At 54.6% G+C, this 23932-nt stretch overlaps 1 protein-coding gene across 3 annotated transcripts; it reads right to left on the minus strand.

Moving 5' to 3' along the window:
* Positions 1-1343: 1343 nt before the first annotated feature.
* SLC9D1 (solute carrier family 9 member D1) lies at positions 1344-23755 on the minus strand. Of its 3 annotated transcripts, none has more exons than XM_088842561.1 (14): positions 23737-23755; positions 22375-22454; positions 19315-19837; positions 18622-18801; positions 18134-18325; positions 17619-17747; positions 15472-15564; positions 11289-11475; positions 11091-11208; positions 4788-4983; positions 3473-3623; positions 2841-2920; positions 2107-2256; positions 1344-1669 (listed from the first exon to the last, which is right to left on the minus strand). In XM_088842561.1, exons 3-14 carry the CDS (start codon positions 19756-19758, stop codon positions 1391-1393), a joined length of 2199 nt encoding a protein of 732 aa, XP_088698687.1. In that variant the 5' UTR covers positions 19759-19837; positions 22375-22454; positions 23737-23755; the 3' UTR covers positions 1344-1390. The 3 variants fall into 3 exon arrangements, with proteins under 3 accessions (XP_088698687.1, XP_055282725.1, XP_088698688.1); XM_055426750.2 differs by lacking the exon at positions 23737-23755 and adding an exon at positions 21636-21713 and having other exon boundaries at positions 22375-22451; XM_088842562.1 differs by having other exon boundaries at positions 1487-1739; positions 23737-23754.
* Between the last annotated feature and the right edge of the window lie 177 nt (positions 23756-23932).

The following is a 23932-nucleotide window of genomic DNA, read 5'->3' on the forward strand; positions in this document are numbered from 1 at the left end:
CCCACACACAGGGGTTGGGCTCTGGGCCTTCTTGAGTCTACATGGGAAAGGGAGCGTGAAGACAGGGGTTGCGAGAAGGCTTTGTGAGCTCGCGATGGGGTGGACTGGAGCCAGCTTACGGATGACAAGGACCGGAAGAGGCGAGGGTGAACACACCGGTGAGTTAAAGGTGAGGAGGCTAAGCCCGGGGCACAGCGGCGGGCCCCGTCCCGGTGACGTCCTCACGGCTCCTGGGGCAGGGCGGGGGCCCTGTCCGGGTGACGTCCTCACGGCTCCTGGGGCAGGGCGGGGGCCCCGTCCGGGTGACGTCCTCACGGCTCCTGGCAGTGCTGAGGGCCCAGGCCTCTCCAAGCACAGGACTTTTCCAAGAGCATTTCCTCTTGTCACAAAGGGCACGTCTATTAATTACTGCAGTCTCAGAGTGGTATTAACTCCACATTTGAGGGAACACTTGATGCCAGCACATCAAATAGGTTTCACGCAGTCAGACGTAAGAGCTCCTGGCTCTGCCACGGGTGCTGGAGATGCGAGAGCAAAGAGGACGCACAGTGGAGGCAGAGGCCCACGGACAGAGTACAGCATCAGCGGGCAGGCGGCAGGGCCGGCTCCTCAGGCAACCCCCCTCAGTGTCCACGTGCCCAGGGATCGAAGGCCATGGCACCGTCTGGAGCATTTAGAAACAAGTGAAAACCAATGCTGGTTTCCAAAAGGAAGCACATTCACATCATTTCTCCCACTGATTTACTTCACACTAGTTCAATTTATCTCAATGTTTTAGTTTATATTACTCAACTCGTAATTCATGTGTGTGATCCATAATCCCCCTTCACACGTCTCTCCCTCTATGCCCAGCACTCTGGAGAAACTGTTGGGCTCTTAAAGACTGTATTTATAGGAACTCTCCATTTAGGCGCCCCTCGGGAAAGCTTTGTAAGTATCAGATCTGAGCTGCATGGTTTTCTAAAATGGGGCACATAATCACCAATATACACTTTTAGAATTAAAGTCAGAACTTAGCCTTCACAGATAGCTCTGCATCTATCCAATCTCTCAAATAGTAAGGTAACAGGTGACATATCTTTATTTAAAAAATCAACGAAGATGAGTTCAACACAAAAATCTAATGAAATCAATAAATTTCAATTAGTTATATTCTGGTCATAAATGATCTTTATTAGGAATGCATAGTCTCATGATTCAAAACCAAATACTTTAAAAGAATGGTATTCCTAATAAAAATTGACATGAAAGTGTTTTAAAATTGTAATAAAAAGCAGACATTTAAAAGACCTTTGTCTCTAGAAAACGCAGACTTTAAGTATTAACTTTCCAAACTGTCAGAATTAAAAGCTCACATCACAGAAACGTTTAATAAGTACTGACCAACAGATTACAACAAAAAGTTGTACAATAAATAAAAAAGCCTCCTTAATTTTTTCCTTACCAAAAAACACAGAAAGTGATGGAGTAACAACATGAAGTCAACGGTAATTTCAGGAGAAAAGGCACATCCAGGCACGACCGCCAAGGCAGCGTTCCACGGACGCGGCCTGCCCAGACTCTCCAGTGCGGGCACCACAGGTCCGGGAGCGGTGACAGCCCCACCGGTCGCCTGGCCGCGGTCCTCAGAGGCTGGACCGCCTCTCTGGCCGGGGTGCACACCGGGCAACTGCAGCGCGCCAGAGCAGAGGGGCGAGGAGGAGGCTCAGCGTGGTCACGCTGAGGATGAGCAGGTACACCTGCGGGGGCGGGGCGTCAGCGGGGAGGGGCGGGGCGCCAGTGGGGCAGGGGCGGGGCGCCAGCGGAGGGGAGGGGCTCCCTGTGGCAGGGGCGGGGCATCAGTGGGGAGGGGCGGGGCGTCAGGGGAGGGGAGGGGCTTCCTGTGGCGGGGGCGGGGCATCAGTGGGGAGGGGAGGGGAGGGGCTCCCTGTGGCGGGGGTGGGGCATCAGCGGGGCAGGGGCAGGGCCGTGGAGGTCCATCTCCAGGGCACCACTGTGCTGTCCAGGCGCCAGCCTGGAGGAGAAGCCCCTCCCCTGAGCCCCCAGAATCTCGACCTGCAACCCTGCACCCCTGGCCCCTGGCCCCCGGCAGCAGGGCAGACTCACCTCTCGGGAGATGACTCGGGCTCTGCGTGCCCGGCTCCCCAGGACCAGTGCGAACTCGCTGACCTGGGCCAGCCCCGCGGCCACGATCCACTTGACGTACTGGCTTGTCTTGGGTAGGAGCAGGGACAGGACCAGGGCTGCCAGGACGAACTGCCAGGGAGGCGGGTCACGCCCAGAGCGGCCTGTCCGGCCCCCACTGCAGTGCCACGTGAGAGGACGCTGAGGCACCCCCACCCCGGGGAAACCAGGCCTGCTGCCTCACAATATGGAGCAGTGGTCAGGAGGAACTGTCCTCTTAACACACTGTGAGTGAGGCCTGAGCAAAGAAGCCTGGGGGGTGCGGCTCCTTTGCTGCAAACCCCTCCTCCGCCCTCCACTCCTGGGTCGCATGTTAACACAGGTACTTCAACAGTTTGAAGCCACAAAGGACACAAGTGGAAAGCAGCAAGATAGTTCTCCAGGGCCATTAAAATGTACGTTTGGTACAAGAGTGGGGTTTGTGGTTTAGACTCAGGACAAGACAAAGTACAGAGCGAGGCTTCCCTGGAGGGTCCAGAATTTTTCACTCCCCATTTTCAACAGAGTCTGAGACGGAGGCTAACCCTGACCCAAGAAGCCTGAGCTGCCCCAGCTGCGCAGGGTGAGGGAGGGGAGGCAGGGGTCACACAGCAGAAGTGGCAGGAGGGGTGCTGGGTGAACCAAAGACAGACTGGCCCTCACGAGCACGCCCGTACCTTCATGGCCACGACTGAGAGCGTGAGGACCAACAGGACAGTGAGCTCGTAGAGCACGAAGGTGGGGAACACGTGGAGGCCTGCGGGGAGAGGGCGGGCGACCTCAGAGGCCAGGCGGCCAGCCTCCCCGTAGCCCTGCATCCAAGACAAGAAGGGACGGGGGTCTCCCCGCCCTTCGCACCCAGAGCCCCATGCGGCAGGCCTGGCCTTCAGGAACCAGAACAAACCAGGAGCCCATTTACACAGCCCACACACTCGATGTCTCTGGGGCTGATCGGGCCCACCGAACAGTGCCCGCCATGAGCAAGGTGCCAGGTGGGTTCCCCCACCCCACGGGCACGTTCCCAGGGCAGCAGCCTCAACACGCCAGTTTGGATTTTTCTGTATCAAAGTCAGAATTTCCCCCCACACTTGGTGTGGACTCATGACACGAAGCTGCCATCCCGCTGAGCAGGGGCCACGGAGGACCACCTGTGAGGAGCCCACGTCCCTCAGCTCAGACCTTCCCTCCTCAGTCAGAGTCCCTCAGTCCCTAGCCTCCACGGGAACTGTTTTCACCACACAAACTGTTAGTAGAAAGACGTGTGAGCAGACAAGACCCAGTGGGGGCATCACCCCTGGAGGATGGTCACCTATGGATGCAAAGAATATGATGGCCAGGAAGTCGCGGACGGGCTCCACGTAGGACATGACCTCCTCAGCAACTGCGTGGCCCTGGGAAGACACCAGGGCTCCAGCCAGGAAGCAGCCCAGCTCCATGGACACGTCCAGCAGCTCGGTGACCTGCGGGGGAGGACACAGGCCATGCTGGGCGCACACGGCAGCGTCTCTGCCAGGAGATTCACACCGGAGGGCCTCTCAGACGTGCTGTGGGTCCCCGTGAAACTCCAACAAGCCAGCTTCTCGGCCCCTGCCCAGCATCCTTGGAGGGCCCCGGAGAAGACAAAGTGGCAAATGTCAGGTCACTGCCCACAAGTGAGAGGGAACAGTCATAAACCAGTTGAAACCACCATTCGTGGAGACTACTGTGGAATTTCTGAGTGAGAACAAGTATTTGTGATACACTTTCTCTGTCCTGAATCAATAAACTGCCCGACTCCTGAGCATTAAAAACGTAGCATAGGAACCTGTGCCCACCCCCTGGCACCTGCAGGAAGGGAGCAGACGTGTGTTTAACTCGGGTTAAACCAAGACAAGAGCAGCACAGGCCCTACAGACAATGGTGTCGGAGCCCAACACACGCCCGGGAGGGAGCAGACAAGGTGCTCGCAGCCGCCACAGCAAACAGCGTGACACACGCCACGCAGCGCGGACACAGACACCGCGGAACAACAGCGCCTTCGGGCCTGGAGTCACGGGACAGTCCCAGGACTGACTCCCTGCGCGGGAACCCTGACTGGCTGAACACAAGGGGGGGTCGGCCTACGTTGAGGGGTGCAGCTGCTGCCCCAAAGGTGATGCCACCATAACTCGGACTATTTACGGGGTCTCCCAGAACACCTGCCCTCCTTTACGAGAAGCCTGTCCCTCAGCTGGGAAATGTATGTGTAAGTCATTCAGTAGTGTCTGACTCTCTATGACCCCATGGACTATATAGTCCATGGAATTCTCCAGGCCAGAATACTGGAGTGGGTAGCCGTTCCCTTCTCCAGGGAATCTTCCCAACCCAGGGATCGAACCCAGATCTCCCACATTGCAGGCGGATTCTTTACCAGCTGGAAAGGCTGCATCCAAAACCAGCCTCCACGTGAGCCTCTGACATCACAGCAGCAGAAGTTATGCTGCAAACTAGCTCGTTCTCATCAAACACAATGAAAACAATTTCACGCTGACTCTCGCTTTAGGTGTAAGGCATGTAGGACAGATCCTTGCACGTGCCGCAGCCGTGAGCAGCGTGAGCCAGAGGCCCCGCCCCGACCACGCGCGTGCCAGGAGGCCGGGTGTTACCGTCAGCATGAGGAAGGTGAAGGCGGAGATGCCCAGGACCAGGATCTCCTTGTTCCCTTTGCTCTCAGCGTGCAGCTTCCGGCAGTAGGGCCCCACGAGGTAGGTCCGCACCAGCAGGCAGACGAGCAGAACGGCGGCGAGCGAGAAGAGGACCTGACTGACCAGGGCCAGGAGCCGCAGGGCCTCCATGGCGACGCTGGGGAGAGAGACAGGCCATGTTCTCCCCAAGGCACGCCCCAGTCCAGCGAAAGACCTTCTGTTCCTCTCCAAGGTTACACAACAAATTACCCAGATCACACACATCTTTATTCCCAATAACTGCTGGGATAAAATCTATTTAACAATAACCTCAGAAACTCAGTTACTTGAATCAAATATAGAAGCTGAATTGTATTGTAACCAACACTCTGGAGCAGATACACTGCACAGGATGCAAAGATCCATGGCTGGCAGCTTAGGTGTCTCTGTCAAGGGCAGGGGATATAATTCCTCACCAGGATTAACCGCCATCTGAAATCCTTCATAAGGCAACTGTGCCCTGAACACCGCAGGTTCCCACATGGGGGTGCCAGTCCCTTACCCCAAGCCAGAGCGCGGAGGTCCCTGTCACTCCGTCACAGAGAAAAGTACTCTGCACGAAACTCTTTGTAGAATAAAGACAGTGTGGCTAACGCTGCCATGAATACTCACACGTGAGCTTTTCTGTTTACTGTGGTAAAACACTTTCAGGTAAGATTCATCCCCATCAGTGTGTGATTCAGGGTAGGCTATGCTGCCATCACTGCACAGGGGACACCTGGGGACAGGCGCTCCTGTTTCTGTGGGGTTCATGCCCTGGAGTGGAGGGGCCAACGCACACGGCAGCCCCAGCTTCACCCGAGAAACACTGTACATGCTGCTGCCTTTTTACAATCTTAACGCAATGCAGGGCACTTTGCCTTGTCAGTAAGTTCTCGTGACTAAACTGGAACGAAATCAACGGGGCCAGGACCTGTACTGGATGAGCTTTAAATCAGGAAGACAGAAAAAGAACAGCTTTCCAAGTCTCTGTGTGAGCTGCAGCTGTCTAGCCAGCAGGGGCCTGCTCCCGAGTGATGCCCGTGCTCTGTGGGGGCCCAGCATCCTCGGTTCTGCCTCTGTTTCGGGAGGAGGCCCCACTACTCCTGGGAGTGACTTACTGTACATCCCAAACAGAACTCAATGAACCTCCAGCTAAAGTTACAATCCTTTTTCTGTCCAGAATTTTGTTCAGTTACCCTGAAAATCTGTAGCCAGAAGAAATAAGGTTGTGACTAAGGTTGCTTTTCTGACAGTTAAAGAACTTAGGGTCAAAGAGACAAACCAGCTAGCTTGCCTTCCTGCTAAACAGACTCTGATGGCTGTATGTCCGAGGGTTGCGCTCGCGGCTCTGCAAGAGTCTCCCCTGTTGGCAACCCGCACACACCATCCAGGAGGCAGGCTACTCCCACCGCGTCTGCATCCTGCCAGTGAGGACACTGATGTCCAGCATGTTCAGGAAGCTACCTCGCTCGGGCCATGGGGCTGGCCGATGGAGGGTCGGGGGTCTCCACCCCAGGAATCTCAGTTAACCAGCTGCCCTTCCTACCTTCCCTGCCAGGATGAGCTACCTGGGAGTGGAGCAGAGATCTGAATCACTTTTAGATTGCTGAAACTCAGTATAACATCTGGCAAAAGGCAAATATATAAAATAAAAAATGCTTCCACCTGCCAACAGGCAATGAGGCAGGCTTGTCTGAGCTCCCCCAGGCAGGGCCCAGCAGGAAGATGACCCCCCCACCTCAACATGGGGCCTCTGGCTTTAAACATGAGTAAAGAATCAGAGAATCATCAGATACAAAACTGCAACAGCCAGGAAAACCACCTGACTGAGATTCCAACTTCAAGACGCAGTCACTGTTAGAATTATCTGACAAAGACTTCAAAGCAATCGTCATAAAAATGATTCAACAGCAATTAAAAAGCCTCTTAAAACAAAGAGGGAAAAAAACAGAAAATCTCAGCAACGAAACAAAAGTTTAAAAATAAAAGAATCAAATGGAAATTATACAACTAAACAACACATTAACCAAAGCTGGATGAGCTGAAGAGCAGAGAAGCAATGACAGATGCTGGGACCCGTAGATTTGACAAACCGACAGAATTTACCCAGTCTGAACCACAGACAGAAAACAGACTGATAAAGAAGCATCTGAGACCCGTGAGGCAAGAGAGAGCCGTGTTTGCACCATGGGGTCCCGGGATGAGGGCCGAGGGGGACTGGAAAAGCACCTGAGGAAACCACGGCCGAAATTCCTGAATTAGGTAAGAGACAGAAACCTGCGGCTTCCAGAAGCCGAACGAATGCCGCACAGAGTAGACCCAGAGAGAGTCACAGGCTCACAGGTTTGGTCGCTGTGGCCCCAGCACATCCATGAAGAAGGGAGGCCTCGGCGGGGCGGGGCAGCAGTGAGATTAGCGGCCTCACAGGAGAGGCCAGAGGGCGCCGCAGCCTCCCCGCCCGCCCGCCCAGGGACATGGGAGAGGACAGCGGTCTGAGAGGACGCCAGCCTCGGAACCACGAGAAACAGACGTCTGCCGTGAGCGCCGTGAGCCTGACCAAGACGCCAGGACATGCTGTAATTCAATGTCTGAAAACTAAAAACAAACAGAAGCAGCCGGACAGGAACCATGCACTGCTCGTGGAGAAACGCAGGTCTGAAGGACAGCCAGTTTCTCGCTGGAGCCATCAGAGGTGAGAGAGGTGGCGGACAGGTCCAGGCCCTGGAAGAAAGGAACACCCACCGCAGATGGATGCCCTCGGGACAAAGGAGGGGAGACGCTCAGATGGGGAAACCAAGAGAGCCTGCTGCCCTCAGCAGTCTAACAACGAGACAGGAACCAGAGTCCTCAAGCAGAAAGGAGACAGCACAGAAGAAACCCTGGGTTTGAGAGGAGAAGGAAAGTCAGATGGGTAAAAAATACTAAGTATAGTAAGTAATACTTCTCATGAGCTTTAAAAATCCTATTTCAGGGGAATTCCCCAGCAGTCCAGTGGCTGGGACTACAAGCTTTCAATGCCAGAGGCCCAGGTTCAATCCCTAGCTGGGAACTAATAATACCCTGTAAGCTGCATGGCAAGGTAGAAAAAAATAAACTTTAAAATCCTATTTAATTATTGAAGCAAACTTTAAAAAGCCATCAGATACGGTACTCAACATAAGTAGAGAAAATATGAAATACAACAATTACATTTTAAAAGTAGGAAAGGAAAAAGCCCTAGAAGGGAATAGGATCCACGTTTCACACAAATCGTGAAATGTTCTCCAGGAAATGGTGAAGTGCTGACAGCAGCGACCGAGTCCGCGTGGGGCCAGTGATGCCCGAAGAGTCACAGAAGGAGCCGCACAGAGAGACGCACTAAAAACCACGCTAAACAAACCACGACAGAGAAGGTACTGGCAACCCACTCCAGCGTTCTACCCAGAGAATCCCAGGGACAGAGGAGCCTGGTGGGCTGTCGTCTATGGGTAGCACAGGATCGGACACGACTGAAGCGGCTCAGCAGCAGCAGCAAACAAACCAGAACGGAGTCCGTGAAAACAAGCAAGTGGCACCGGGACGCGAGGGCAACGAGAGGACAGGAGACTGAGACACAAAAGGAAACAGCAAGACTGAGGCCCTAACACAGCGGTGCACACCTTAAACGCACAGGCTCGCAGTGCACCGACTGAGAGGCAAAGGTTTGCTGAGCTGGTCATAAAAACATCACCCAACAAGACGCGGTCTGTAAGAAACTCGCTTCAAATACAACAGTACAAGAGGGTGAAAGTTGAGGAAGGAAAAGATGTTCTGCTGTCTGCATGAATAAGAAAAACCAGGAAGAACTATGTATCTTAATATCAGATAAAGTGAGTATCAGAGCAAGAAAAATTACTAGAAAGAAAATGATACCAAATATGAATGCACCAAACAACAGAGCCCCAAACACATAAGCAAAAGCTGATGGAGCTAAAAGGAAAAGCAGACAAACATGGAGTTACAACTGAGGTTTCAACACCACCTCCCTCAACCGGTGGTTGAGCTACAGCAAGAAGACAGAAAGGCTGAACAACATGTGAACAGACAGCAATAATTGACACATGTGAGTACTCAACAGTGATAAAAAAAAATACACGTTTTGTTTTCAGGCGACTCTGAAGCATTTAACAGATCGTATCTGGGGCCAGAAGACAAACCTCAGTAAATGAGGAAGAGCTAAAGTCACACAAAGTGTGTGTTCTCCTGCCACGGTGGAATCAAACTAGAAATCAATACAATAAGGGCAACAGGAAAATCACCAAACACTTTGAAATTAAGCAACACATTTTTAAACAATCCACAGGCCAAAGAGGAAGTATCGAAGGAAAAATTCTAAAAGGATTTAACTGAACGAAAATAAACATTCAAAATGTTTGAATAAGGGAGTGTAGCCAACAGTGCTATGAAAGAAATTTACAGCATTAAATACTTACAGTACACAAGAAGAAAGGTTTCAAATCAATAATCTGAGTTCATACCAAGAACCTAGAAAAAGAGGCGCACAAGAAACCCAAAGCAAACAGAAGAAACGGCGCTGACGAGGGCAGAAAATGAAATTAAAAGCAAAACCACAGAGGGACAACAAATCACAGAAACATGGAGCTGGTTCTGAGAAAGGACCAATAAAGAACTAAATCGGGGAAATCACTGCAGATCTTACATCAGAAGGAAAACAAAATACTACAAACAAATCTATAATTATAAATTTGACAAATTAAATGGAACGGACCAATTCCTCAAAAAACCGAACTACCACAATTCAACAATATGAACAGATAATTCCAGCAGCCCTGTAACCATAAAGCAAATTGAATTTCTAATTCCAGAAAACTCTCAAAAAGGAACTCTCAAGACCCAGATGGTTTCACTGGAGAATTCTGCCAAACATCTACGGAAGAATTAACAGCAATTTTATGCAATGTCTTCCAGAAAATAGCAAACAGAAGTGGAATGAACACCTCCCAAATAATTTCACAAGCCTAGTATTACTCTAATACCAAAACTAGATAAAGAGAATAAAAAAGAAAACTACATGCCAGTATCTTTCATGACACAAAAATCCTCCAAAAATACCAACAAATTAGATGATGCAATGCATAGAAAGAATTATATACCATAACCAAGTAGAATTTATTCTAGACATGCAAGGCTGGTTCAACTGTCAAAAGTTAACCAATGTACATCCATGAAATTAAAAGACGCTTACTCCTTGGAAGGAAAGTTATGACCAACCTGGACAGCATATTAAAAAGCAGAGACATTACTTTGCCAACAAAGGTCCATCTACTCAAGGCTATGGTTTTTCCAGTGGTCATGTATGGATGTGAGAGTTGGACTGTGAAGAAAGCTGAGCGCCGAAGAATTGATGCTTTTGAACTGTGGTGTTAGAGGAGACTCTTGAGAGTCCCTTGGACTGCAAGGAGATCCAACCAGTCCATTCTAAAGGCGATCAGTCCTGGGTGTTCATTGGAAGGACTGATCCTAAAGCTGAAACTCCAATACTTTGGCCACCTCATTTGACGAGTTGACTCACTGGAAAAGACTCTGATGCTGGGAGGGATTGGGGGCGGGAGGAGAAGGGGACGACAAAGCATGAGATGGCTGGATGGCATCACCGACTCGATAAGACATGATTTTGAGTGAACTCAGGGAGTTTGGTGATGGGCAGGGAGGCCTGGCGTGCTGTGATTCATGGGGTCGCAGAGTCGGACACGACTGAGCAACTGAACTGAACTGAACTGAATCCACAATATAAACTGGGCAAAGAAGAAAAGTCACACAATCTTATCAGTATATGCAGAAAAAGCACCTGACAAAATCCAACATGCACTCAAGACAGAGCTTCGAGCAACCTAGGAACTGACAAAGAATAACGACAAAAATCCCAGTTAGCATCCCACTAAGTGAAGAAAACAACGAATGCTTTCCCTTTAAGACCAGAAGAAGCAAGGACGTCTACTCTTACCGTCTTATTCAACAGAGTTCTGGAAATTCTAGCCAGCGCAATAAGGCAAGAAAAAGAATACAGGTTAGGAAGGAAGAAATAAAGTGACTGCCCACAGCCATGGAGCTGGATCTGAGCCCAGGGGTGTGACGGCTGTCACTAAGCTCTCAGTCCGTGCTGCACAAGTTCCATGTCCTTGGGAAAAAAAGTGCTAAGTAGTATTTTGATAAATGATCTGAAGCCAGAAAAACAAACTGAACTAAAGCATGGCAGAGCCTTACCTGGCATGTGCACCAGCTCCCGCCTGGATGAGCGTGGGCAGGACAGCGATGAACAGCCCCAGCTGCACGTCCTGAGTCACCAGCATCCCCAGCAGCAACGCTCCATAGTCGATGTCGCCTGCTCGGGAAGACGCCCCTGAGAGCACGTGGACTCACGTCCGTGAACCGCAGCACCACGCAGGACGCGCGCCCACCTACCTTCCTTGTCACTGCGGGCGCTGCCTGCGAGGAACTTGGACACCAGCGGCGTGCTCGACAAGGACAGGCAGGCAGAGATGAAGACGCTCTGGGCGGGTCTGATCTGCAGAAGGTGGCCCCAGGCCAAGCCGAAGGCCACCATGAGCAGAGTCATGTAGCAGGGCCCCTGCAGAGAGATCTTCCACACCTGGGGGAGCACAGGGGCGTGCACACACCTCAGCGCCCACGGCCCTGAGGAGCACGTGCACACACGCGTCGGAGCCCATGGCTGAGGAGCATGTGTGCACACGCCTCAGAGCCCACGGCCCTGAGGAACACGTGCGCACACACCTCAGAGCCCATGGCCCCAAGGAACATGTGCACACATGTGTCAGAGCCCACGGCCCCGAGGAACACGTGCGCACACACCTCAGAGCCCACGGCCCTGAGGAACACATGTGCACATGCCTCCGAACACGTGCGCACACACCTCAGAGCCCATGGCCCCGAGGAACACGTGCGCACACGCCTCAGAGCCCACGGCCCCGAGGAACACGTGCGCACACGCCTCAGAGTCCACGGCCCTGAGGAACACATGCGCACACACCTCAGAGTCCACGGCCCCGAGGAACACGTGCGCACACGCCTCAGAGTCCACGGCCCCGAGGAACACGTGCGCACACGCCTCAGAGCCCATGGCCCCGAGGAACACGTGCACACATGTGTCAGAGCCCACGGCCCCAAGAAGCACGTGCGCACACACCTCAGAGTCCACGGCCCTGAGGAACACATGCGCACATGCCTCCGAACACGTGCGCACACACCTCAGAGCCCATGGCCCCGAGGAACACGTGCGCACACGCCTCAGAGCCCACGGCCCCGAGGAACACGTGCACACACGCCTCAGAGTCCACGGCCCTGAGGAACACATGCGCACATGCCTCAGAGTCCACGGCCCCGAGGAACACGTGCACACACACCTCAGAGTCCACGGCCCTGAGGAACACATGCGCACATGCCTCCGAACACGTGCGCACACACCTCAGAGCCCATGGCCCCAAGGAACACGTGCACACATGCGTCAGAGCCCACGGCCCCGAGGAACACGTGCGCACATGCCTCAGAGTCCACGGCCCCGAGGAACACGTGCGCACACGCCTCAGAGTCCACAGCCCCGAGGAACACGTGCACACACGCCTCACAGCCCATGGCCCCGAGGAACACGTGCACACATGTGTCAGAGCCCACGGCCCCAAGAAGCACGTGCGCACACACCTCAGAGTCCACAGCCCCGAGGAACACGTGCGCACACACCTCAGAGCCCACGGCCCCGAGGAACACGTGCGCACACGCCTCAGAGCCCACGGCCCCGAGGAACACGTGCGCACACGCCTCAGAGTCCACGGCCCCGAGGAACACGTGCACACACACCTCAGAGTCCACGGCCCCGAGGAACACGTGCGCACACGCCTCAGAGCCCATGGCCCCGAGGAACACGTGCACACATGTGTCAGAGCCCACGGCCCCAAGAAGCACGTGCGCACACACCTCAGAGCCCACGGCCCCGAGGAACACGTGCGCACACACCTCAGAGTCCACGGCCCTGAGGAACACGTGCGCACACGCCTCAGAGCCCATGGCCCCGAGGAACACGTGCACACACGCCTTGGAGCCCATGGCTCAGGAGCACGTGCACACACGCCTCAGAGCCCACGGCCCCAAGGAACATGTGCACACATGTGTCAGAGCCCACGGCCCCAAGGAACACGTGCGCACATGCCTCAGAGTCCACGGCCCCGAGGAACACGTGCGCACATGTGTCAGAGCCCACGGCCCCGAGGAACACGTGCGCACATGCCTCAGAGTCCACGGCCCCGAGGAACACGTGCGCACACGCCTCAGAGCCCATGGCCCCAAGGAACATGTGCACACATGTGTCAGAGCCCACGGCCCCAAGAAGCACGTGCGCACACACCTCAGAGTCCACGGCCCTGAGGAACACATGCGCACATGCCTCCGAACACGTGCGCACACACCTCAGAGCCCATGGCCCCAAGGAACATGTGCACACACGCCTCAGAGTCCACGGCCCTGAGGAACACATGCGCACATGCCTCCGAACACGTGCGCACACACCTCAGAGCCCATGGCCCCAAGGAACATGTGCACACATGTGTCAGAGCCCACGGCCCCGAGGAACACGTGCGCACATGCCTCAGAGTCCACGGCCCCGAGGAACACGTGCGCACACGCCTCAGAGCCCATGGCCCCAAGGAACATGTGCACACATGTGTCAGAGCCCACGGCCCCGAGGACCAGAAGCGCACCTGCTCAGGAACCAGCTGGCCCTGTAGAAAGCGATTCTGCAGTAAACACAGAGCACACCAGGAAAACCGAGGCTGCTGACACGCGGCCCCTGAGCACTGGGCACTGCTGAGGACTAAGCATACCCCCTCCCTCTTTGTGTGCACCCCATCCCAGAACCCAGCTGGAGCCGAGGACCCCCACGGCCCCTCTTCTAATGGAAACAGCGCCTGTCCGGGATCCTGGGGGTCAGGGTTGGGACACACCTGGGCGGCCCAGGTGGCCTAAGGATAAATGACACAATCCGGGGTGCCCAACGGCAGAACAGATGTGTCCTCAGCCACAGGGCTCAGGAAGGAGCTCGCAGAGCCAGGCATCTCTCAACAGCCTCTAATCAGGCGTCTGGGAGAATTCACACAAGGTTCGAGAGGGGCTTGCCCACGGTTACTAACATCTCCCACGTGTACCCAACACAGCAGGAGAACCGTCAGCTCAGAGCCAACACGCCGAGCCTCAAGCCTGCCTACAAAGTGGTGGGATGTGCCCCTGGCTCAGGTCAAGGGTCAGGGCCGCCAGGCGGGGAGCAGCCAGAGCTCAGTGGCGCTTGGGGATGTCGGAGCTGAGGGGCCGTCAGAGACCCCAGCTCACCCCAGACCCAAAGGCAGCCACTAGGGGCCAGTCCCACCCAGGCTCCTGCCCAGACTCAGGACACACACTTGCCCTGCGAGCCCTGCTTCAAGCTGCGGCAACAGGTGCAAAACCCCCAGAGCATCGCAAACGTCAGCCTGACAAAGACGGGAAACGTCACGGTGGGGGACACTGCTCTGGTTTGACACTGAGACCTCGGCGCGGGAGCGGGTACACTACGACTCTGGAGCCAGAGGCCACCTGCGTCTTCCCAGTGTTCACGGCCGGGATGAGGACACTGGCGACTAAGATGGCCAGGCCAGGGCCACGGGGGACCAGACACTGCCCTTCCTCACTCCCACCCTCAAGGCAACGCCACTGTTTGCTGTGAACGTCTATAAACTGAACACACGTGAAAACCCAGGGATCTGGGAGTGGCCCTTCCTGCAACCAGCAGTGTCCATCACCACCCCATCCTGTCCCCATCAGCTTTTTCCTCCTATGTGATGTGTCTGTTCAAACACAAAGTGGCTTTTCATTAATTTACTTCTAATCTAACTCCATTTCCATTCTGGAATATGCCAGCTTTCCAAGTAATTGTTCTAGAAGCCAGGACACTTAGGGGGAACTGCAGCTTCCACTAATTTAATGTTTATTGATACACACGGCCCTAAACGTGTACTAGTAACCTTTCAGATATTTTCATCTTACAGAGACAGAGCCGGTAAGTCAACATCTGCTGCTCATTCAGGCATTAGAACCAGGAGCTTCCCCTGGAGTCACACGCTGGGTTTTCAGACCCTGTGGTACTTCAGCCTCTCGCAGAGTTGGACCCTCCCGGTGGGGCCCATAAGTTGGTGAGTCTGAGCGTGTCCCTTCTAAGACCTGATCCCCTCCCGGTGGGGCCCATAAGTTGGTGAGTCTGAGTGTGTCCCTTCTAAGACCTGGCCCCCTCCCGGTGGGGCCCATAAGTTGGTGAGTCTGAGCGTGTCCTTTCTAAGACCTGGTCCCCTCCCGGTGGGGCCCCTAAGTTGGTGAGTCTGAGCGTGCCCTTTCTAGGACCTGGCCTGGGATTAGACCATAAAAGCTAATTCCACTTATCCATTGTATTTCCAGTTTAAACAAAAATTTATCTTTTGAAATTTATGTTCCAAAAATAACATCAAACTATAACATCATATTCTACCCTGCTGGGCAAGCCACGAACATGGACGCTGAGCACAGAGCACGTTAAGCTGGAGGGGACAACACCACAAGCACACGGGTGGCTCACCTTTCTCAGCTTCTCTGGGGAAAATTCTAAGCCAACGAGGAACAGAGTAAAGAACACGCCAAACTCTCCTAACGTCTCCACCTGTACAATCGACTGGAAAACAAGAAAGTTTTAAAACCGTGTAACTCAACGCGTTTAAGATATTCACAGAGTCGTCTTGTCTTAACACACTCAGTGGGACTATCCCCAAAAGCCTAGTATTTAAAGAAAAAAACAAAACAACGAGCTATCTAGACTTCCTCTATATCTGAGAAAATCTGGACTTACTGAGTGTGGTGCTTTTCTTCCTTTTTTCTTGATTAGCTAGAGGAATATTTTTATTTATTTTCTAGGAAACAGCTCAGGAATTCATGTGTTCTCAAGCTCATTAACTGCCACTACACTCCTCTTACTTCCTCCAACCGGCTTCCTGTGGGGACAGGGAGGCACTAGCGCTGAGGCTGAAGCTTAGCTGACTAGAGTCTCACACTCCCTGGGTCTGGCGAGCGGGGCCATGGAAACCCCTCCACAGGTCCTGACGGGCAGGCGCGTCCACCCCGTGTCCCTGCGCTCCAGGAGAGGACGCTGTTTATGCATTTGGTGCTGTGTACGTCTACATTTGAGGTGTTCGTGGCGGCCACCAGCTCGTCAGTTTTTCCCGTGTTTCCTGAACACGTGAGACTAGAGTCCGGGTGTTTGTGTGTTGGTTACTGCCCCGGCCCTGCCGGGCATGTCCGTGGCCCACAGGCCATGAACTGCAGCGACCCACCTGCTCCTGCCAGCGTCTTCCTCCTTTCGCGCTCAACCTTCTGTCATTTTACTTTGAGCCGACCCCGTTTACCGTACGCCTCCTCCCCGACGCTGTCCGTGAACCCGCCTCCTTTCACAGCGAGGCCCACCCACGTCTCTGTTATAAAGCACGTCTGCTTGGCTTCTCGTGTGGCTTCTGCTTGTCATGTCTCCTGGCTGCTACTACTTTCCCCCCTTTTGAAAACTGGGCGGCAACCTGACTTTAAAGTAACATACTTAAGCCTATACTTCTTGACTTGGAAACTGAAAGTCTACTAACTCCCTATTAGGAAAGATAAATACTGGGGCAGAGTTAACTACAACTGCACTTTCTCCATTACGCACTCCCGCTTTTGGCTAGTATGATCTTGGATTTTTATCTCGGTCTCTTTACCCATTGTAATTATATTATTTTCCATGGTACAGGTAATTTACTAAGAACAAGTTTCATAGTACCCAAGTTGGATCTGTTAGCCTTAATTCTTTGCTATTAAGAGAAAATGGAAAGGACGATACGTCTGTGTCTCTACTGTTGGCAGATGTGCTGGAAAGGGAGGGTGGAACAGGGCAGGAGGGAATTTCCCACTGGCAGCCTTCACACCGTCTCATCCCATGGAAAGTGCCACTTAAAAGCCGAGTCACAAATGAAACCAGGAGCCCAGGCAGCGGCCACGTGCGTCTCCCGCCGGGTCTGGGCTCTCAGCCGCAGCACAGCACTTGTCACCCGGCAGCCTGTCCGCGGTCAGGACCGTTCAGCGTGAAGGCCTCCTGCCTGGCCTGCGTGGTTCGCGGGGAGCCTGGGCTGAGGCGGGCGAGGCCACGGGGCAGCGTCGGGCAGGGTGGGGATGGCTGTGCCCTCCCACGCCCTGCATTAGGGGTGCCGCGGCAGGGGGCCAGGACACCGCTTCCTGGCTTTTTCTTTCCCTTTGTCCACACTGTGCTTTCCTGAGAGGACAAAAGGCTGGGGACTCTCTCCTCACTGTCTGAAGAGCTGCACAGCAAACGGGCTCCACAGGGGCTGCCTGGGTCGCCCAATACGCCCCTGGCCGCACAACACCACGGCCTGATCACCGCTCAGCACTCAGCTTCTCAGTGTGCACAGTACTTAATCCAGCATTTTCAGCTCCTTTCAGTGCCCGTATAATCCAATCCACTGTGTTACTGCACAGAGAATCTTTAAAACAAATATCATTTTAAAGACGTGAACAGGGTCATTTTCTCTGGGCAACTTGTTCACTCGTTAATGATCAAAACGATGCTCCTATGCTTTAGAGATTTCCTACTAAATTCTAAAGGGCCTCTCTGATGTGCTTTATAAGAAACAGCCACCTTCATCGATTCAAGCTCAGCAGGCCCTGCACAGCAGATTCTGTTCTGACCTTGATACTGTTGAGTCCAGAGGGCCCCAGCAGCACGCCGCAGATGATGTAGCCGAACATGGTAGGCAGCCCGATGGTGGTGCAGAGCCAGCCACAAGGCAGGGACAGCATCACGATGCTGACGATGTCCTGCACGAGGGCGAGAGACGCCAGTCAGCGGGGGGAAGGGGGGTGGCGCCCTGCCTTCCCTGAAGGGGCGAGGGAGGCGAGGAGGTGGGCGTGGCTCGCGGGCCTGCAGTGTCCCGGGAGGTGCCGCGGCTCACTCCGGGGGGTCTAACTACAGAACCAGAACACATGAATCCGATCATGGCGGGCGGGGTGGGGGCCCAGGCGACCTTTATGAGGTGGTGGTTGACCCGCAGGATGGTGGCGAACCGGGGTGAGGAGATGGGCGTGGCTCGCGGGCCTCCAGAACATCTGGGGAGGTGCCACAGCTCGCTCTAGGGGGGTCTAACAACTACAGAACCGGAACACATGAATCCGATCATGGCGGGCGGCGCAGGGGGCCAGGTGACCTTTATGAGGTGGTGGTCGGCCCGCGGGATGGTGGCGTCCCGGGGCCGCGTCAGGATGTACTGGTTGTTCTGGGAGTCGATGAGCATGCTCAGGCCCAGGTCCTCCTCCACCTCCCGCCTGCTGAGGTTCTGCTGAAGGTCGGCCTCCTCCTCCTCCACCCGCAGGACCGCCTCAAAATTGACCCCTTTGACCTGCAGGAAGGACCAATGTCATGTCATGAAAGCAGCCAGATGTGTTCAAATTCACGTATCCCGCAGAGAGAGACAGGAACGTCTCCAGGATTCTGTCAGGCGGAAGGAGACGGCCGCCAGGGCGGGGGTGCGATGATGGCCAGACTCCGGTCCAAACAGGGGAACCAGTGTGCGTTCGTGGGCCACACAAGTCCCTTTCCGGGGCGCAGTGTTGCCGTTCTGCCTGTGTTTCCAGCCTGTGCCAACACACATGCGTGAGCTGCACACCCCCGCGGGAAGCACCGCGGGCCACTCACCGACTTATTGTCGTCGAAGGCATGCTCCTCGATCTCCAGCTCCAGACGATCGGCCGCCCTCCGCACGTCTTCGAGGATCTCATCCAGCATGGACAGGCTCTTGTTTCGATGCTGCAGGTTTTTAAGGGCTTCAACTTGATGTTTTTCTGCTGCCAGAAGTTCCACATATTCTGTCTCCTCCTATTCACATGTGAAAAATGAAGAGTGACGCTTACGGAGAAGGGAACCTGGCCAGCCCGCGTGCACCCGGAGCAAGCTCGCATTGGTTCCCGGTGACACACGGCAGGGAAGGTCGCGGTTTGTCTCACAACAGACAGGACCACACCCGGGGGCCACGCACCCCATGACCTTATTGCTGGCAGAAACACCACAATTGGGTGAAAAAAAGTTCGATCATTTGTATCCTCTCACTTTTAAAGCTGAGTAATACTACCCTAGCGTTTCCATGAAAATCAATAATGATACTTTGTATATTTAAAGTGTCTGCCGCATAACAGATGGCTAAATGATAGTTTTAAAATGCTAGGTTCTCATCAGAGACTCGAAATGTGGGCAGCAGCGCGCGGGGTCGCTGCAGAGCGCGAGCCGCTCCCCCCCGGACGCGGGGACGCCCCACGGCAGGCGCGGCTCTGCTCGGCCCGACCCCCGCGCCCGCGCCCGCGGGGTCCCGCGGCAGCCCGGCCCGGCGCCTGCCTTGATGGCCGCCTCCCGCAGGGCCTCCAGGCGCTGCCGGCTGCTCGCCTTCACGCTGGCCACGTCCCTGTAGTCGCCCTGCAGCGCCCTCTGGAGGCCGCGGACGGCCTGGAAGACCGAGTTCTCGCTCTCGTTCAGCTCCTTCTGGAAAATCTCCAGCGTGTGCACCCGGAAGAGCTTCTCTTGGTCCGAGAGGCTGGCGTCCCTCTCCACCGCTCGGATGGCGGCCTCCAGCTTGTTCAGAACCGCGGCCTTCTGGCGCAGCAGCCCGGAGAGCCTCCGGCAGCCGTCCAGAACCCACGGCCTCCTCCGCGGCTCGGCCGCCCCCCGGCCGCGGGGCAGATCCACGGCGGGCCCCGCCGGGCCCTCGCGCTCCGCGCCGCTCGCCAGCAGCTGCAGGAGTGGAAGCCACATCCAGAAACAGCTCCTCCCCGGCGCCTTCATGATCCAGCCTCAGGGACAGGGCCGGGCTGCCCAGGGACTCCCGCTGCGCTGAGCGGGCATTTCAGACACACATGTTCAGCTGAAGAAGAGACGAACTGTCACATATAGTTGAAGGATGATTCATTGCCACTGAGATTAAAGTATTACATAATTACTAAAAGCTATCATTTTTCTGAGGAAAATGTTATTTTTCCTAGATGAAACATCTGAGTTATTTAAAGCATCTAGATTACAATCAATACTGAATGTAAAGTAAGATGCCTGGAAGGTTACACCTGAATTTAAAGGCAATTTTTTAAGGGAAATTCAGCCTCAGGTATGTACCACATCTACCATGTGCAAACGACACAAACCAACCCCATGCAAGGCCGGGGGATGCTACCCGCTTCCCCATCACAGATGGGGAGCCGGGAACCAGCTCCAGGGGCCATAGGCAGAGTTGAAGCGTCACCAGCCAGCTCAGGCCACCGTCTGCTTCCCTGAGCCACCTGAACCTCAGTCCGATTTCCAGCCCGAGTCTACAGGTGCAGGCTAACAAGATGTCAGGGACAGAAAAGAAACAGTCACAAACCACAACCACACTGCAGCGTTTTCCCTGCCGCGGATCAGGCCCCTCCGCTTCCTCCCTCAAGGAGGCCTCCAGCAGAAGCCTGGCACACCCCGCCTGTGAGGCACACAGGGCGGATGGGGGCCTGGGTCTCAGCAACGTCTGTGGGGCAGATGGGGGCCTGGGTCTCAGCGCCACCTGTGGGGCGAGGGGCTGTGCCACCTGGAAGAGGGCTGGTCAAGGTGAGGGTGGAGGCTGAGGAGGCTGTGCAGGAGGTGACCAGAAAGGATGACCACAGAGGCAGGACACGCAAGAGGCGCAGACACAGGAGAGCCCAGGAAGGCAGCCCTGACAGCCCCTGAACCGGGCAGTGAGGCCCAAGTCCTTACACCAGAGAGAAAGCAAAACTCACTGTTTCCAGGGACTGCACTGTGGTATTCTACAATGTACAAATATTGTTTCACTTCACTGGTATCTCGGCTCTAATGAGTTTAATCTGGTTTCCCAGGCAAAGTACAGCAAAAATAAGAGTGTGCATTTCTAAGAATCCCAAACAAACCAAGAACTTGCAGTCAACAGAGTAGAGACCAGCAGAGCTCACGAAGGCACAAGGGGTTGCTGCGGAGACCTGCGGCCTGTGGTCGAGTGGGGGCCGACAGTCCCAGGCAGACCCTGAAGAGGCCACCACTGGAACAGGAGAGTGGCCCACGTTCAGAATGACAATCGGAAGTCACCGCTGAAGCCTGCATGCTGGCCCAGGATTCTGAGGAAGTCAGGTCTGTTCAGTACGTGTTTAGACCCTCTGGATCCCCATGTCTCCCAGAGGACCACAAACTCTGGACAGCTCACTTCCCGACAACACAGGACACACAACTAGGGCTGTTTGCATTACTGAGTTTCAGTACAGTTTTAGTACAGCTTTAAGTAAATGTTACCTACCACCTTAAACAAACCAACCACTGACCAATCACAGTGATACCAGCAATATGTGCTGATCTGTTATTTTATTGACTCACGTACTAAGATTCTACTGTTTCGAGGGAAAGAAATCAAGCTCAACTTCAAATGTGCATACATTCAGTATTTTTCAGAACCGAGACACAAATTTCAGATGCTGAGTTAATGCCACGGATCTAGACAGACACGTTTTCTCCAAAAGATCACATAAAGTGAATCTTTCATAGATTTCAAACTTCAGAAAAATAAACGGCTGCACAGCTGGTTCGGGAGTAACGCCCTGTGTCCGTGATGATGGTTCCTCCCGCAGACGAGTCCCTGCGGTTAGTTCTCCCCCCGCAACGATACGGGGGGGGGGGGGGCCGTCACTTACGAGAAATCCTTGAGAATTTCAGTCGGAGCCACTGACACGTCCCCTGAGAAGAGCGTCCATCTTTTGGTAGAAAGACGTCTATGAGCACGAAGCTGAGATTACTTCTAGACCCTTAAAATGTGAACCAGGACTTCCCTGGTGGTCCAGTGACTGATACTCTGTTCTCCCAGGGAAAAGGGCCTGGGTTCAATCCCTGATCAGGGAACTGGACCCCACAGGCCACAGCTGAAGGTCTCACAGGCTGCAACAAAGGCTGAAGATCCCTCAAGCTACAGAGAAGACCTAGCGTTTAAATCAAATAAATATTTTCTAAAAATATGAATCACTCCTTCTTCATAACTTCTCATTTTACCTTCAAATTCAACTACCAAATCCTACAGACTACTAAATTGTAACATGTTTTCTCTTCAGTAAATGGTGTTATTTTGCTATTGCTTTTTTTTTTTTTTTTAACAAATGGCATATATTTTCCTCTTTTAAAAAATTCTATTTATTTATTTGGCTGTCCCGGGTCTTAGTTGCAGCATGTGGGATCTAATTCACTGACCAGGGATGGAAGGTGGGTCCCCTGCATTGGGCGCCTGGAGTCTCAGCCACTGGACCACCAGGGAAGTCCCTGTTATTGCTATTTTTAATTATTAAAAAAAGACACTTTGGACTTGTTTTGGTCTTATAATGAATTCTTAAAATTCCCACACCCAGCTGAACCCCTGGCCCTAAGTTGGGAGGGGGGCCTGACCTGGCACCAGAGCTGCAGGCAAGAATTCCAGAGCGAGCCTCCAGGTTCCAGCGGGATCAGGGTTAGCACCTGCAGAACCTCTGGAAAAAAGAAAGCAGGAGGGTTATTTGCAGTGGACGGTTTGACATGAGCATTTTGGCCAGATTCCACCAGAGCTTCCAGGCACAAAACAGCAACAAAAAAGGAGGCAAAGACACCTGGGGTGGAAGCAACCTAACACAACGTGATTTGCTGAGGATTTTACCTGAAAAGCCTATTTTACACTTTAACAAGTTAGATGATGTTAAGTCTATTTGTTAAAAAATAAAGCACTTATAATCCTGTAAATACAACTTAAGGTTCACTTCTAGTCACTAAACTGGAAAATGAATTTAAAAAGCAAAACAGGAAGGACAGAAAATTCTTATGGACAATAATAAATTTTAAAATAGTAATGTTAATTAAAGTGTACAAAATCTAATATTCTGGGCAAGTACCAATCCAGTCACTGGCACCTGTCCCGTGACCAGCAGCCACCCTCCACGATCCCCTCCTCGGAGTAGCTCCCCTAAGTTGGTTTGGGGGCCGTCCCTGAGTCACGCCTTAACTGGGGGCCACGCTGTGCTTCCTTTTCAAGGGACCCGGGGGCCCCGTGACCCCTAGACAAACACGTGTGAGCTCCCAGGAGAGGTCCCGCAGGAACCAGGGGGGCGGGGCGGGGCGGGGGCGGGCGGCTCCTCCGCACACCTGAGCCGAAGATCTGGCTGGGGAAGGGGGGAGAGGGGGGAATGGCGTGTGGACCGTCCAACCCCGATATGTCCTCAGCCCCCGCCCGCGCTCCCATAGCGCCCTCCCCGCCCCGCATCCGCCGCCAGGTGCGTGGGCATGGAAAAGGCGCTCAGGTGCAGCACAGTCCTCGGCACAAAGCCTGAGAGTGGAGGGAGTGCTCTGGGGAGGAAGCCCAGACCCCCGGGTGCAGACAGCCCAGACCCCCGGGCAGGGGGGAGCCCAGACCCCCGGGGTGGGGGAGCCCAGACCCCCGAGTGGGGGGAGCCCAGACCGCCGAGCGGGAGGAGCCCAGACCCCCGGGTGGGGAGAGCCCAGACCGCCGGGCGGAGAGGCACAGACCCCCGGGCGGAGGAGCCCAGACCCCCGGGTGGGGAGAGCCCAGACCCCCGGGCGGAGAGGCACAGACCCCCGGGTGCGGAGAGCCCAGACCCCCGCGCAGGAAGGAGCCCAGACCCCCGCGCAGGAAGGAGCCCAGACCCCCGGGTGGGGAGGAGCCCAGACCCCCGGGTGCGGAGAGCCCAGACCCCCGCGCAGGAAGGAGCCCAGACCCCCGGGTGGGGAGGAGCCCAGACCCCCGGACGGAGAGGCACAGACCCCCGCGCAGGAAGGAGCCCAGACCGCCGGGCGGGGAGGAGAAGGGAGCCCTGAGGGCCGCGCCGAGGCCCGGCGCCGCACGCCGCGCAGCGCTCACCCGGACGTTCCGGCCGCGGCGCGTCCTGGGTCCGGCTCTCGGGAGGGGAGGACAGGGAGGCGCCTTCCCCGCATCCCTTCCCAGGCGGCAGGGCCGCCC

This window comes from Moschus berezovskii, chromosome 13 (assembly GCF_049115385.1).
Source record: "Moschus berezovskii isolate FMDL1 chromosome 13, NW_MosBer_1.0, whole genome shotgun sequence".
Taxonomy (NCBI): Eukaryota; Metazoa; Chordata; class Mammalia; order Artiodactyla; family Moschidae; genus Moschus; species Moschus berezovskii.

Coding starts and splice junctions, on each gene's coding strand:
- SLC9D1 (XM_088842561.1), bottom strand. CDS start 19,758: ATGAAGGCGCCGGGGAGGAGCTGTTTCTGGATGTGGCTTCCACTCCTG. Junction 18,802..19,314: donor TGCGGGAGGCGGCCATCAAG/GCAGGCGCCGGG, acceptor ACATGTGAATAG/GAGGAGACAGAATATGTGGA. Junction 11,476..15,471: donor CCCCAGAGAAGCTGAGAAAG/GTGAGCCACCCG, acceptor GTGCTCCCCCAG/GTGTGGAAGATCTCTCTGCA.